General features: G+C 34.9%; 1 protein-coding gene across 1 annotated transcript; it reads left to right on the top strand.

Moving 5' to 3' along the window:
* The first annotated feature begins 14,140 nt into the window (after positions 1-14,140).
* LOC107023943 lies at positions 14,141-16,259 on the top strand. Its single transcript, XM_015224791.1, has 4 exons — positions 14,141-14,261; positions 15,092-15,211; positions 15,325-15,875; positions 16,008-16,259. The coding sequence occupies exons 1-4, from the start codon at positions 14,141-14,143 to the stop codon at positions 16,257-16,259; spliced, it is 1,044 nt and encodes a 347-aa protein (XP_015080277.1).
* Positions 16,260-16,966: the final 707 nt, after the last annotated feature.

Genomic DNA, 16,966 nt, shown 5'->3' with positions numbered 1-16,966 from the left:
CTTGATTTGGAGCCCCAGGAAGAATGTCAACTCACCCATCATACTCATTTCAAACTCCCTTCCCATCAGTGATGAGAATTCTTCACAGAGATGTTCTGACGTAGCTCCAAAGATTATGTCATCCACATAGACTTGAATGATAAGCAATTCTTGTTCTCTTTTTAATAAGAACAAAGTATTGTCTATCTTGCCTCTTTTGAAACCATTCTTCAGCAGATACTTTGACAACCTTTCATACCATGCTCTTGGAGCTTGTTTGAGACCATATAGTGCCTTATTCAATCTGAACACATGATTTGGCAGCTCTGCATCTTCAAAGCCAGGTGGTTGCTTGACATACACCTCCGCCTTGAGATTTCCATTCAGAAATGCACTCTTCACATCCAGTTGATACAGCTTGAACCCCATAAAAGCAGCAAAAGCTATTAGGATTCTAATAGCTTCCATTCTGGCAACAGGTGCAACAGTCTCATCATAGTCAATTCCTTCTTCTTGATTGTATCCTTGCACCACCAGCCTGGATTTATTTCTAGTAATCACTCCATTTTCATCAAGTTTGTTTCTGAATACCCACCTAGTTCCTATTATAGTTCTGCCTTCAGGTCGAGGAACCAGGTACCATACCTTACTTCTTTCAAACTGATGGAGCTCTTCTTGCATAGAATTGATCCAGTCTGCATCACCTAATGCTTCTTTAACATTCTTAGGCTCAATAGATGATATGAATGCTGAGAATGCAACTAGATTTCTTGTTTTTGATCTAGTTTGAATTCCAAATTCAAGGGAGAAATGAGATTATCAAGAGGATGAGATGAACTATGCTTCCATCCTGACTTTGCAGCAGACTGATTTTGCAGATCAGCATGATCTTCTTCATCAAGAGTGACATCATCTTCTGGGGAGTCTGCTGTACTCTGGCTGGAGTTTTGAGTAGTACCAGGTACCATATCATCCTGTTCAACCTCAGCATCTTCTTCAGGTGGACCATGGTTCTGATCATCACAATCATTTTTCAGTTGTTGATCTGCATCAGCTTCAGCTCTTTCAATCTTCTTGGAATTTAGCATTTTCAGCACATCATCATCATTATTTGATCCATCATTCTTCAAGCTTCCATCTTCATCAAACACAACATGAATGCTTTCTTCAATGCATTGTGTTCGTTTGTTGAATATTCTGTAGGCTTTTCTGGATGAAGAATATCCAACAAATACTCCTTCATCACTTCTGGGATCAAATTTTCCTAGATCATCCTTCCCATTATTCAGCACAAAACATTTGCATCCAAATGCTCTAAGATAGCTCAGCGTGGGCTTTCTGTTGTTGAGCAGTTCGTATGGAGTCTTATTCAACACAGCTCTTATTAGACACCTGTTGGTAACATGACATGCTGTGTTAACAGCTTCAGCCCAGAAACTTTGAGGAAGATTTGATTCAATAATCATGGTTCTGGCAATGTTCACCAAGGTTCTGTTCTTTCTTTCCACTACTCCATTTTGTTGAGGAGTTCTTAGAGCAGAGAAATTATGGCTTGTACCATTTTCCATACAGAATCTATCAAGTGTTGAGTTTTCGAACTCTGTGCCATGATCAGATCGAATGCTGCAAACAACTTGATTTAATTTGGTTTGAATCATTTTGAAGAATACCACCAGCTCTTCAGCTGTATCAGCCTTTGATCTCAAAAATCTCGTCCAGGTGTATCTTGAATAGTCATCAACAATCACCAAAATGTACTTCTTGCCATTTCTGCTTTGAACCTTCAAGGGTCCACACAGGTCCATATGAAGCAGTTCTAAGGTTCTTGATGATGTCACCTGATTCTTGGGTTTGAAAGATGATCTGATTTGCTTTCCTTTAACACAAGCTTCACATATTTTATTTTCAGCAAACTTCATTTTGGGGAAACCTCGGACCAGGTCCTTAGAAATCAACTTGTTCAATAAAGATGAACTCACATGTCCCAGCCTACGATGCCAGAGATCAGCATTTTCGTTTTGAGCACTAAGACATGTTAAATCATCTCCATGAGATGTTTCCAAGTTTGCCACATACATATTTTTACTTATGTGTGCAGTGAGAATTACTTTGTTTGTAGTTAAACTCACCACAGTGCACTTCTCAGAAGTAAACTTGACCTCATTTCCTTTATCACAGATTTGTGACACACTTAGTAAGTTGTACTTCAACCCATCCACATGGTAAACATTGTCGATTGAATCTTCAAGAGATCTTCCTACTTTGCCAACTCCCAGAATGTATCCCTTCTTGCCATCACCAAAAGAGACACCTCCTCCTTGGAGGGTCTTGAGTGAGAGGAAGTTCTTTACATCACCAGTCATATGCTTAGAGCAGCCACTATCCATATACCAACATTGACTGTTGCTCCTCTCACTCACCTGCACCAAAAATCACTTGTTAAGCTTGGGAACCCATTTCAGCTTGAGTTCCCAGTAAGCAGACAAGAGAGTGATTAGATTGTATTTAGTCCAATAAGGTAGATTTTGAAGCTTTCTAACAAAGGACATAGGAGCAGGTACAGATTTTTTCTTTGAAAATCTGTGAGTTGAAACATGCTTTGGAGGACCAGGTCTCTCTATTGGTACATTATGCCTTTCAGCATAATTAGAGAACCCTTCACAGGAGTTTTTCCAGCTAGCACAGTCATTCTTCAAATGTCCATTCTTACCACAATGGAGACACAGCAGATTATCAGACACAAACACATACTTACTGTGGGATTATAAGGAGGACTTATGTTCAGACTTCCTAGTCCTTTCTTATTGAAATTACTCTGATTTGTTGCATTTGAAAGTAACTTTGAGGATTTGGTCCACTTAAGGGATTTTTCAAGTTCTTCCTTAAGTTTCACAATATCCTGTTCTAATTTGTTACTCTTTTCAAGTGACAGGCCAAGATTTTTCTCAGAGTTTTTCAATTTTTCTTGAATTTCAGCTTGCAGACTGTTTGACATTCCATTCAGCTTTTCAGCTTCTTCAGTAATCTGATTCAACTAGTTCTTAAGTTCAGAGTTATTTGACTCTAGAGATACCATTCTTGACATTTTTTCTTCAAGTTTGACTTTGTTTTCAGTTAAACTGTCAAGTTCAGCATTCATGGTGTCTCTTTCAGATGTTAACTCTATCACAGAATCAATCATGACTTTGGCCAAAGTTCTCAATTTTTTAAGAGAATATTTATCCAAGTCATTTTTCATATCTAGAAGGGTTACCTGATTGTCCTCTTCTTCATTTTCTGTGTGAGCCATGAGAGCAAACATTTCATTGAAGACAGTTTCCTCCTCATGCACAGCAACCATAGACACATCTTTTGGCTCATCAGGATCTTCTGAATCACTTGAAGAATCCCCCCAAGCAGCAAGAGCCCTTTTTACAACCATATCAGCAGCAGCTTTACGATCTCTGTTACCAGGTACCAGGTCCCTTCTATTTTCTTTGTCACCCCTGTGTTTTTGATGTTCCTTGTTTTCATTCTTAAGCAAAGGACACTCTTTGATGAAGTGCCCAGATTTTCCACACTTGTAGCAAGTATCACCTTGAGCAGTATTTCGAGTCCCATTTGTTCCTCTTTTATAAATTTTGTTTCTCCTCACAATTTTTTGAAATCTACTAATGAGGTATGCCATATCATCATCATCACTTGAATCTTCATCTGATTTATACTTTAGCATCAATGACTTGTCCTTCTTGGCTTCCTTCTTTGACAAATCATAGTTTCGATTCATCTCATGTGTTTTCAGATTACCAATCAAAGCATCCATAGTCAGCACCTTCAAGTCCTTGGCTTCTGTAATGGCATCAACTTTGCTCTCCCAAGACTTTGGAAGAATTCGAAGCACTTTCCTGACTTGTTTGGTCATGCTTATAGGTTCACCCAGACTTCGCAGCTCATTTGTAATGGAAGACAACTTGGTGAACATGTCATGTATTGTTTCTCCTTCCTTCATTTTGAAGTTCTCATATTGTGAGGTAAGCATGTCAATCTTAGATTCTTTGACTTGTTCAGTTCCTTCATGTGCAGTCTTCAAGCAATCCCAAATTTCTTTAGCAGACTCACAGGCTGACACTCTGTTATACTCATCAGGTCCTATCCCACAAACCAGAAGAGTTTTAGCTTTGAAACCTTTTTCAATCTTTTTCCTGTCAGCTTCGTCATATTTCTGCCTAGGCTTTGGAACAGTAATAGTCTTCTCTCCATCCTTTTCATCCATCATCGGAACAAATGGTCCATCCAGTACAATATCCCATAACTCGCTGTCTTCAGCCATGAGGTAGTCATGCATTCTAACTTTCCACCAACTGTAGAAATGTCCATTGAAACGAGGAGGTCTGTGTGATGACTGACCTTCTTCGAGATTAAGTGGAGCAGCCATTCTAGAACGATATCACTTCTTTGGTGTTAACCAAATAGGGAGTGTCTGCTCTGATACCACTTGATAGAATGTATGCCTTTACTTAACAGTAATGGACCAGATCCCTTACTACACTAATGAGTAAAACAGAAAGTTAAATGCAGTAAAATCAACACAATGATTTTACGTGGAAACCTCCTTGCTTAAGGGAGTAAAACCACGACCTGTCTCACAGGATTTTCAATCGTTTTCACTAATCTTCCAAAGCAAAAGCGAAACACGATTACACCAAACGTAAGAAAGAGTTATCAATCTTACCGTTAAGCAATAGTCCTCTATTGCTTAACAAGCCTAAGTAGAAAAAAACAATCTCCCACTAAGCTATCCCACCTGGACAACCTAGACTTCTAACACAACACACCAATTCCTTTATAGATTCAGGAGTGGTTTACAGTTCAAGAACACGAGAATAAATTCCTAAACAACTAGACGAAAAGCTCCAGATGTTGCAGTTGTGTTTGGAATTTGATTATGCCTTTTTCCTTTTTGTTAGCCTTTACAAGATTTCTTGAAAAGTTTTTATCAAGTTGCAAAAGCTACCAAAAAGTGTTTAGGAAAGTGTCTTTTGTATTGACAAGTCCCTTTCCTAAACTTCTTTGCCATTGGTTGGAAAGGTCACACTTTCTGACGCCATCGGGAAGTGTGCACCTACTTTCTGTACTATCTCCAGCTGGCAGTCGACTGGCTCATTTTCATGAGAGCCTGGTACCTCTACTAGGTCCCTGGGTTTGTTTCATCTGCAATACTCAACAAGAACCCTGCAATATTCATGTAAGAAACCCGGTACCTTTACAAGGTCCCTAAGTTTGTCAAATCATGAAAACTACAAATAACAGTCTGCAGGCACCAGAAACCATCAGCTGACACAAATATACCGAATGGACCCTCAAGATTCATTCAAAATCTTAAGTACACAAACTAGATATGGCACCCAACTAAACTCAACAAAATCATCGAAACACGAATCTGAAGTATCCATGACTTGAAACATGTGGAATTGCAATAAACTAACATAACGTCTAAAAAACCAAACAAAGATCAGAATCTCTAAAAAATCAACCAAGACTTCTCCTAGGCCTATAATCATCCCCCTAATCCTATGGAACTAGTAAAAATTTGATTAAAGCATCTCAATGGATATTGAACAAAGTCAACTCAATGGCTAAACTTTCTTGAATTTCCAACTTAAAATCTCAAATTCACAAAAAAATTCGAATTTGAAACCAACAACTATCCCGATCAAATTCTGCAATGCGGAATTGATGGAATTGACGAAATGTCTTTCCAAGACTTGAAACTCTATTTGACACCAAAAACTACTTTTTAACAATTTAAGCCTTTAAAAACTCTAAACTTTCAAAAATCACAATATATTACTCAAATTTCAAAACCTATTTCACATACTGATTAGAAATGACATAGGGCAACTACCGGAAGGGGTAAAATGATAGTGTTACAAAAAATTTCAATTAACCTTTTTGTTAATTTCATTATCCACCACTAAAAACTATGTCTGTCCTCAAATATAAAGTAAAAGAAAGTACTTAAAGCCTCGAAAAATTAAGGATATCTGGTGCAATCTGTCTTCCAAGTTGCCTCTCCAACTGAATGATACTTCAACTACACCTTTACTGAAGTAATCTTCTTTGTCCTAAGCTTGTGAACTTTTCATGTTCTTTTAACTTCTATAAACTCAACAATTTTAGCCTTTGCACCAATAATGTCAAATTATTATATGCTTTCTTTTTTAAAACATTCAATATTTGGTGTATTCTTTGCATTTTGGCAACAAATGTATATTCTTTTCGTATTAGTTTACTAGATCTTTGTTTCGCTCCTAATAATTTTTGACCTCTTTTGTTCTTTGTTGTTCATTTCTTGCATTTTCAACCTTCAGACTTTATTTTGTATTATGTGATTTTTTTTTGATAAAATTGAGATAATTATATAAATACAAACTAACATGCATTATTACATAGGGAGTGGAATGTCTGCTAGTCTGCTAGAGCTATTTTCAAGGGAGGGTTCATCGTTATTACAATTTTTAGGATCTATTGGAGCCCTTTTCAACCGAACAAAAGGAGTTCCTACTTTATCTGCTTCCACCTTACTAATTACAAACAAATGTGAAACTATTCATCGACAAAAGAGTTTGATTGTTGCATCTAAGATACTTCTTAGATTAATGTGTCTGCTACTTGATTTTCTTCCCGAAAGCTGTGCAAGATGAGAGGTTCCCTAGTTGGTGAAGTAATGCCCCGCAATAATTAAAAATATAAATATAAGATGAGTGGTTAGTTGTAATCTATTAGATTTATAGAAAGAAATTGACGAATTGTGTAACTTATAGTGTTGCAGCGGAAGTCGATTGCTCCAAAGTCTTCCTTTGAATCACAAGGAATCAAAGATTGATTCACAAACTAAATTTATCTGACAGAAAAAGTTCTCTTTCTTTCTTTTTTCAGATTTGTGTTTTCTATTGTTTTTATATTTTTACATTGTTTTTCTTCCCCTTTCACTGAAAAGGAATATATCCTTTTAATAAGAGGGATTGAGATGTTATCAGTTTAATAAGTGTTCCCCCTTTCTTTTTTCAAATAATAGATAAGTAATTCTTGTCTCTTATCAAACAATCTCTTGGGTCGGGTCTTGTCACGACCGGAGAGCACCCCCTAGTCAAAACTGACGTTTTTGTCCTCGAAGAGGCCTTAAACAAGCCTTTAACATTCATCATTGCATCATAGATAGAATAAAAAAGCGGAATACTAAAACTTTTCATTTGAAGTTCAACATCATTCCATATATCAAAATATAATATATAATTGTCTCACAATAATATATAATTGTCTCACATAGTCATCTAAACATAAGAGTGTGAAAATTGGGACTTAGCCCTTACAACATTACAAATCTTATAGAGTGAATACAACATAGCCCTTAAAATAGGAAATAGAACAATGTCTTTCATTATAAGCAAAATAACAAAGTTAGATTCATAGGCTTTTGTCCACGGACTTGAGGACTCACCATCTTGGGAACAATCCAAACTTCGTTGAGAAATTGGTCTTGAAGCATCTCAATATCCCTAACCTACATTTATGTAGAAATAGAAGAGATATAGGTTTGTACAAACCACATGTACTAAGTATGTATACATATGCAAGTAAAACATCTGAAGACATGCACAAAGGGGCATTTTATTTCTAAACATGCTAAGTTCACTTTCAAAGCCTTTATGCACATTCCAAGAACATATACAAGTCCATATCACAACAACAATAAGACATATTCATATTCATGTTCAAGATTAACATCATAACAAAGCCATAATCAACATTTCATGTTTAGAGTCTATTTTAACAATACATCACAATACCTTACTCATATCCCCAATCCAAGTTTACTAGTACAATGTATACATGAAGCCCCATAACCTCACATAAACCAAGTAAACCAACAAAGAAACCATAAGTATTGTCTTTTACCCTATACTTTATCATAACAAGTGTAGTCAAAATCATGCATAACATTTTAGACCAACATCACGTATATCAAGTAAAACCAACATCATACATATCATAGATACATAAAGAATCCACCTTAGAATTCCCCTCAAGGACCACTTGTACAATGTATAATAAAGTCCCATACCCTTACCTACACTAAGTAACACCCCTTAAGTAGTCCTAGTTAGTGTTTATCTTCTTACTTTCATTCATTCATTTTAACTTTTGGGAAACTTCGCCATAACCAACATAGAACATGTGAGCTAACATGGAATCCGATGTCATCCCCTCACACCGAAAGGAGGGTGTCCTACTTGCCAAGGTAAGACACATACATTCATATAACATCTAAGTGGATCTACTATCTAAGCTTCCTATGCGTGCACATTGTTAAGGAATTAGAAGGTTGTTACTACAAATCCTCTTCATGCTAATTCACATTGTAGTTTCCACCTTATGAGAACATTGGGTGAACCTACCTTCCTTTTGGAAGGAACACCTCTCATTGTCAAGTTCACTCCGTGCTAAGCTAAATTCCCTTTTTGAAGTATCCTTAAGTCTTATTTAACATTAACTCATAACATATGTCTTAGGAGTTTAACCCCTCATATAACATATTCATAACTCATAGTTTATAGGTAGAGAAAGTCCTTTCATCATAAATCCAACATCATGTGAGAACATTACATCATAATATAGTCATAAGATGCACATGGGAATTACCTTCAACCCCTCATAGTAGCACACCTATCATCATCTCACAACCATCATATTCATAGCATGATCATATATTCATAACTTCATCATTCATACTTCAAATTGATCAACATTACCAAAGATAGACTAACAATACTACAATAGAAATGTTCATGACCTTGAAGATCTTACCAATGGATTTTAAGAAACCCTTTCAAGACTTCTTCCCAAATCAATGATATTTACTCATAAAACCAACTATCATCATCATACAATATTCAATTATACAAGAACATACACAATTACATCATCTCTAATCATTGGATAACATAATTCAAGAGTTAGTGTTAAGAGAAGAGGATCATTCATAGAATCTTAAGGAATTAGGTCCAAACCTAACAAATACATTATATAAGACAATTCATGAAGTAATAACACAATTAACACCAATATAACAAATGACATATTCATCACCTTCAACCAATTCACTAATTACAATCCAAGATTTATGAAATTGGGGAAGAACATGGGTCTAACGCAATATCAAGTGAACAACAACAACTAACCATCAATACACACTTAAACAACCATACACAATCATAGTTCGTCATAATTGATTCATAATTTCATTTTTTTAAAGAAGACCCATGTGTAGAGAAAAACCCTAGATCTTGGTAGGTTTGAAAATATCTTTAAAGGGATATCTTGGGGAAAGGAATCCCAAGAGTGAAAAAATGCATGCCATAATGAAGACTTAGATATGAAATTAAGTTGAAAATCTTGGAGAATTAGTCCTCTTCATGGAGCTTTAATATTCTTCAATGAACGTTTGGGTAGAGAGAGAATTTATAGAGAAGTAAGAGCAATTGAATTTTCAATTTGGGATTTATTTTTGGTGTGGGAATTAGGTGCAAAATGAATTAAAATCAATATATACTAAACCCTCAAAATACCCAAAATACCCCTGACTTGGTTGGACTTTTAAAATAAAAGTCCAACTTGACTTCTAATTAAGAATCCCGTAAGGTCTTCACGCCCCAATTCATGAGCCGAGAAGAGCTCAACGGTTCATCTCGGTGCTCGTGAAGTGTGAGGCAGTAGCCTCCCAAAACTTCCACCACTACTAGACTCTAAGTGAAGTTCATGATCAAGGCCCCTTTCCCGTCAAGTGCATTACGAGCCGTTAAGTTGCTCGTGGAGACAGTAACCTCACCAAACTCCTCCATTTCCCAAATGCCTAAGGCAACTTCACGACCAACCTTCCTCTCCCATCAAGTGCACCGCGATTCGTGAAGTAACTCGTGGTGACTTAGTAAGTAGCTTCCGCAACTTGGTCTTTCTCCAAACTTCTAAGTGAAGTTCACGACCAAGCTATGTCGGTCGTCAAGTGCACCACGAGTCGTGAAGTGAATCGTGGTGCCTTAGACATTAGATAATCCAAGTTGTCACCATTTTCATTGGCCAAGGCAACTTCATGAGCTCCCCACTTTCCCGTTGTCTTGACTATGAGTCGTGTCATGCCCGTGAAGGTTGATGCAGTAGGCCTTTGGCTTTGGCTTGCCCCTCAAGGTTGGAACTCCTCCCTTGGTCTTGACCCCTTAGGCCCTTGATTAGGTACCTATATATATACACATTACTTCATCATGGTCAAGCCTCTAACACGCCTTTTTTAAGCCATCCTACTATCACTAGCACTACAATAGACTAGGTTACTAGTTCACCGGACGTCATGGTAGTTTTTAATTTCTTATCATCCTATCTTCCCAAACTAAGTTGGTTAGCATTAGATAGGACCTCTAATATCTTTAAAATCCTTTTAAGTAATTGAACTACACATAAAACCCTAGCCTAAGTCATTGGATTACGAGGTGTAACAATAATCCCCCCTTGGGGAACATTCATCCTCGAATGACACTTTAAACACTTTTCTTGAATTAACGAATCAAGACTAGAAACCCAAACAACACAAGATACACACAAATAATTCCACAACATTGGATGAAACATAAACTCCATTCTTAAACACCACAATGCATCGTTATGAAGTAGAGACTATATCAACGACCGCTTATGCACATATTTTATTATTTCACATTATGCAAGGAGGAATTTCCTTCTCCTTCTCATGTAGCTAACATTTTCAACAGGGAGCCTATATATCATTTCATAATTTCACACTTGAGTAATTCCATAACAAGGAATACTAGATGAAGTCAACTATGTCGACCATATAATCAAGTTTTATCAAGTATGAAGAACATATAATTCAAGACACATATGAAACATGAATTATCACAAGAACATGCATAATAAAGGGAAGTAATGGAAGTTAAAACATACATGACTCTCAATAAGCCAAAACTAGGAGGAAGTACTAACCTCAACCTTGGCTAGAAGGGGAAGGAAAAAGATAAGGATATCGGGACATCATATCGGCCTCGACCTCCCAAGTAGCACTTTCCACAAGATGATTCTTCCAAAGAGCCTTTATGGAAGCTCCTTCCTTATTCTTTATATTCTTTACTTGCCAGTCTAAAATATAAATCGGGAGATCTTCATAGGAAAGGTTTGCATCTAGTTCTAAGCCTTCTAGAGGAAGGATAGATACAGATACCTAAGCCCTTGTTTAGCATTGATACATGGAAATCCGGATGCACCGGAGTCAACTCAATAGTTAATTTCAACTTATAGGCAACACTTCCGACGTGTTTTAGAATCTCATATGGCCTCACATATCGGGGACTAAGTTAACCCTTTTACCAAACCTCATCACCCTTTCATGGGTGATATTTTCAAATATACCAAGTCACCTACCATAAACTCAAGGTCCCTCTTCCTGTTGTCGACATATGATTTTTTCTGACTTTGGGCCATCTTCAATCTATCCCTTATGAGTCGGACTTTCTCCACAGCCTCATAAATTGCTTTAGGACCTATTAGAGCAAACTAGCCTACCTCAAGCCACCTAATAGGAGATCTACATCTCCTCCCATAATGGGCCTCAAAAGGTGCCATGACGATACTTGAGTGATAGCTATTATTGTAGGCAAATTCAGTAAATGGTAAATGTTCATCTCAATTACCCTTGAAGTTAATGACACATGCCCTCAATATATCTTTTAGGGTTTGGATGGTCCGCTCCCCCAAACCATCCGTTTGTGGATGAAATGTGGTACTAAATTTCACGTTGGTACCAAGAAAACTTTGAAATGCTTTCTAAAAAATGAGAAGTAAATTGAGTACCCTAATATGAAATGATAGACAAAGAAACTCCATGAATTCTTAAAATCTCCTTGATATATAACTTAGCATATTCTTCTGCCGAATAAGTAGCTTTGAAGGAATAATAATCTAAATCGAATCTTCTTCTTTCACCATGTTCTAAAAAACACGCCTATCACCATTATTCTAAAAATTCAATATTCAATTTTATTGATCTTTTATTTTGTTTCTAAACACATTTATTTACCATACATTATCATATTTGAAGCAGTTTATTCTATTAAGGCATCATTTTGACGTTATGAAATCATAATTTATCTTTAAAAATGTCTGAAATTTTATGAAGTTATTTGATCATCATGTTAAGGTTATGAAGTTTATGTATCTCCTTTTAAGAAATTTTCCAGTATTCAGAATACAATACTCATATATTCATGATATATGTATTCATCCATCTTACATATGTATTTTATTTTGCTTATTTCCAATATCACTTTGTATACCAAATAGTTTGTATTTAGACTTGATTTCGTATTCGTCCTAATGTATACCATAAAGTTTGTATTTAGATTTGATTTTATATTCGTCTAAATGTATACCATAAAGTTTTGTATTTATATTTTGATTTCGTATTCATTCTCAACTATAAATAGCTAAAATACAGTTTATTTATGTATTCATCCTAATTGCATCAATTACATAGTTTTGTATTTTATTTTGCTCATTATATGTTTATACCAACTAGTTTATCTTTGATTTCGTATTCATTCACAATTTTAAATAATCAAAATACAGGTTTGTATTTAGAATTATCATTTTGTAAAAATAAATTTGACTACAAACTACAGAACATTCAAAATACTTTCAAACACTTTTGCGAAACAACTCAATACCTAAATGCTAATTTGGATTCTACTAAATTTGAAATATAAAAATAAATCATAAAAAAAGATCGACAAAAATTATTGTAAATGCTAAAAATCTGAAATGCATAAATATTTTATGAGTATGTTAACAAACTCACATAAAAAATGACGGAAAATCCTCAATACATACAATCCAAAAATTTAACATAATGTGTGATTTTGAAAACAAATTCTCGCAAAATAAATGATGAATTCAAACATACCTTTATCAAATGAGAGATTTCTTGATTAATTGATAGATCTGAACAAATTATTACGAACTTGAATAATTAGTTCTTCTTCAACAATGAGAGAGAATAATGGTGAAATTTTGATGAAAGGAAAAAAAAAAGAGAAAAGTGAATGATGAAGATGGTGAAAATTGAAAAAATTGATTTTAGAGAAAAGTGAAAGATGGAAAATAAATTTAATGGTACTAAAGCATAGGAAGAAGTGTAAATGAGTAATGAGTATAGAATTTGATTCAAAGTTGGACTGTTTTGAGAAATAATATTTGAATACAAATTACTTTATAAAATATTGACATTTTGATATTTTCAATAATTATTTTAAAGTGTAGATATTTTTACTAGTTAAGTTAGGAATTTGCTAATTTTTTCATTAAATAAAAGGGCTTAGGCCCAACAACAAAATACAAAATTAAATTTCGGGCCTTTAGGCCTAATCTCTTCAACTTTTCGATCTCCCACATTTACAAGGAAAAATTACTTAAATACACTCCTTTAATTACCTTAATAACCATTTATCCCTACTTATTATAAAAATTTCAAAAATCCCTTATTTCCCCCAATTTAAAAAAGTATAAATTATAGGAACCACATATTATAAATACAAAATGACCTTTTATCCCTTTTAGAATTGAAATTACGAAAAATCCCTTAAAACTAAAGTTAGCGGGATACATCCAGAGAGCACGTGATACATAACTTGTGATACATCGTAGTTGACATTTGTTGCGGTTAATTAGGAAGATTTAACGTGATTTCTGTTATTATTAACTGAAATCACGTAATTAATGCTCTACAGCTTGCGTAACTGATTAGTAAATTCAAATTTCAAATCAGAGTAACTTCCTAAATCAAAATTATTCCTGTAAAAGTTGATCTGCATTCTAAGAAATAAAAAAAAAGGTTTGAAGATGAAAATCTCAATTCTGCTGCGACATTCTGAAATTTGGGTAAGCGATGTTAATTATGAAGGTTACAAAGTTGATGGAATTGTTGTTTGCCATTCCATTTCATTTGTGAATCTGAAAACGTTGATTTTAATCAGAGCTTGAGATCGACACTGTTACAAAGGATATTGAAATCCGATACATTGTTGAGGGAAGCTCATGTCCATTGAAAATCAAGAACGACATGGGTGTGAAACTTTATTTTGAAGTAAAAAAGAATGCATCTGGAATCGGCATGTATCCGCTTTGTGTTGATACAACTGATAAAATTGTTGGGGAGATACGTAATTTTGATTGTTCATCAGGTGAGTCGTATGCGTGGAAGGTACCGAAAGAGATACTGAAGCTCTTGCTCTGGTCGAGTCGAGAATTTGTGACATTGATTATATTCCAGAATTAAATGCTACGAATTACATAACTGATTCCAATAGTACTGAAGTGAAGACTGGGCAATTTTATTAGGAAAAAGGAACACTCGTTCCTGTAATGGCTAAATATAAAATAAAGAACAACTTCAATTTTCGAGTGAAAATATCGGATAAGAAAAGGTATTGGAATGCTTTCTCTATGATCTGATTGTTTTTCTCTATTACATTTTTATTTATATTGTATCTGATACATAAGTATAAGCCGTATATATTTTGTTGTGATAATTATAACATTGCTTTTCTTATATGAATTAAACCAATAAAAAAATTTGGACAGCTATGTGTTGGTTTGCTTCAGCGACCAATGTGGATAGACCTTAAAATCATCTTGCAGAAAAAAATCTGATGTATTCAAAGTGAGATATTTCAATAGTGAACATACATGTCCGATGCGGGCTAGGATACTAAAAAAAGTACAAGCAACAATTGGATTTATTAGTGGTGTGACTGCCCTAAATTGGTAAATCATAAACGAATCCATACACCTCGAGATGTAATTGAAGATATTAGAGAATTGTATGGAATTGAGATATCGTACCAACAAGCATGGCGTGCTAGAGAACGTGCACTAGAAATGCTCAAGGGTAAGCCATCAGAAGGATATAAACAGATGCCGAGATACATATGGATGCTAAATAAAGTGTATCCAAATTCATATATAAGGATGCAAAAGACAGAAGATAATAAATTCATGTATCTGTTCATAGCCCTAAGACCGTTGATAAGAGGGTTCGACTACTACAGGCCTGTAGTTGTAGTGGACGTTGCACATCTTGGCGGGGCTTACAAGGGTACTTTTGTATCAGCAAGCACACTCGATGGTGCAGGTATGAGTGTTATTATTCTGATGTAATGTAAAACTTGTTTTATATTTATATTAATTTATCTTAGTGTAAACATTGTGTATCATGAAGTTAAATGTGTGCTTCTTTGTAATTAGTATGCATATTGCCATTGGCATATGGTGTTGTAGACACTGAAAACATGTGTATTGTATCAGATAGAAATGAAAGTATCATAAAGAGTGTAAGCATTGTGTACCCAAATGTACCTCATTGTGCATGCATATGGCATCTTTGGAAGAATGTATGTTCAAGTTTCAAAAGGAGTAAAAACACACTAAGTGATATATTTTACTCAATGGCAAAAGCATACAGAAAGGAAGATTTTGATAAATTAATGGCTAAGGTTGTGAAAGTTGATCATAGGGTGAAGGATTACCTTGAAGATGCTGGTTATGAGAAGTGGTCAGGAGTTCATTCAACCATAAACAGAGGTAGAATGATGACTTCGAACATCGCTGAGCGTATCAATGGATGCCTTGTCGATGCACGTAAGTTAACTATAATAGACTTCTTGGAGGAAGCTAGACTTCTATTTGGTAGTTGGAACTATAAACATAGAGAAATAGCGTCATATCCAAAGAACACATTGGGCCGACGATTTGAGGAGATATTAATTGTAAACGCATCTAAAAGTTCAAAGATGAAGGTATTTATCCATTTTCCTAAATTTCTGTTTTATATATCAGAAACAAACTGATTTTTAATGGTAACTGTTCTTTTGAAAATGATATATAAATTGTATATTACGTAATGTATCACTAACTTCTTAAATTTTTAGGTTGTTCCATCATCTGAATATATTTTCACAGTTCATGAAGCCGGAAAAAGATACATTGTATGCCTTGAGAGGAAAACTTGCACATGTGGAAGGTTTCAACATGATGAGATACCTTGCGCACACGCAATTGCAGTTTTGAAGCACAAGAATGTTACAAATTTGCACCCATATTGCTCTGATTACTACAAGCCGTATGCATTAGAAAAAACGTACGAGGTTGTAATGGTTCCAATGCCAGATAAGGATGATTGAAACGTTCCAGAATATGTTTTAGATGAAATTGTCCGGCCACCTAGGTATAGAAGGTTGTCTGGACGACCAAGAATGCGAAGAAAGAAAAATGCGGATGAGAAAATAACAGTGAACAATAATTCTTGTGGGCAGTGTGGACAAGAAGGACATAACAGGAGAACTTGTACTTTCTTCCCGAAAGAGAATTGAAATAATGTTTTAACGTAGGACATCAGTGTTCATGGTACTTATATCTATTTTTTTCTTTAGAATTTGGACTAAATAAAGTGTATTGGTTAAACAACTTAATTTGATGTTCAAATATATAACTTTGCTGGAAATTTTGTGCCAAAATTAAACTCCAAATTTTATAAATAAATAGATTCAACAGTGGTGCGTTTCAATGTAACAGTAATTCTATATGAGTTTGTTTGTGTATGTGATGTATCATATACATGCATATTATTGAAAAGATGTTATATGTTTCGTGTATACTGCCTTATGAGTTATTCAAGTGTACAAAAACTTGACTTGTTCAATTGTTTACTATATGTTTCGTGTATACAGCCTTATGAGTTATAATTTTGATATATTATATTCAACACTGTTGGGTTTCAATGTAACAGTAATTCCAGATGAGTTTTTTTATGTATATCATATACATTCATATGATTGAAATGATGTTATATGTTTCGTGTATACTGCCTTATGAGTTATTCAAGTGTCCC

The sequence above is a fragment of the Solanum pennellii genome, chromosome 1 (genome assembly GCF_001406875.1).
Source record: "Solanum pennellii chromosome 1, SPENNV200".
NCBI classification, from domain to species: domain Eukaryota; kingdom Viridiplantae; phylum Streptophyta; class Magnoliopsida; order Solanales; family Solanaceae; genus Solanum; species Solanum pennellii.
Note: the sequence above shows the minus strand (reverse complement) of the source record. Positions and strands in the feature narration are given on the sequence as shown.

Bases quoted from the DNA above. Each gene is read 5' to 3' on its own strand.
- LOC107023943 (XM_015224791.1), top strand. From the start codon at position 14,141: ATGGGTGTGAAACTTTATTTTGAAGTAAAAAAGAATGCATCTGGAATC. The intron at 14,262-15,091 runs GTGAGTCGTATG...ATCTGTTCATAG, and splicing joins TAATTTTGATTGTTCATCAG to CCCTAAGACCGTTGATAAGA. The intron at 15,876-16,007 runs GTATTTATCCAT...TTAAATTTTTAG, and splicing joins CTAAAAGTTCAAAGATGAAG to GTTGTTCCATCATCTGAATA.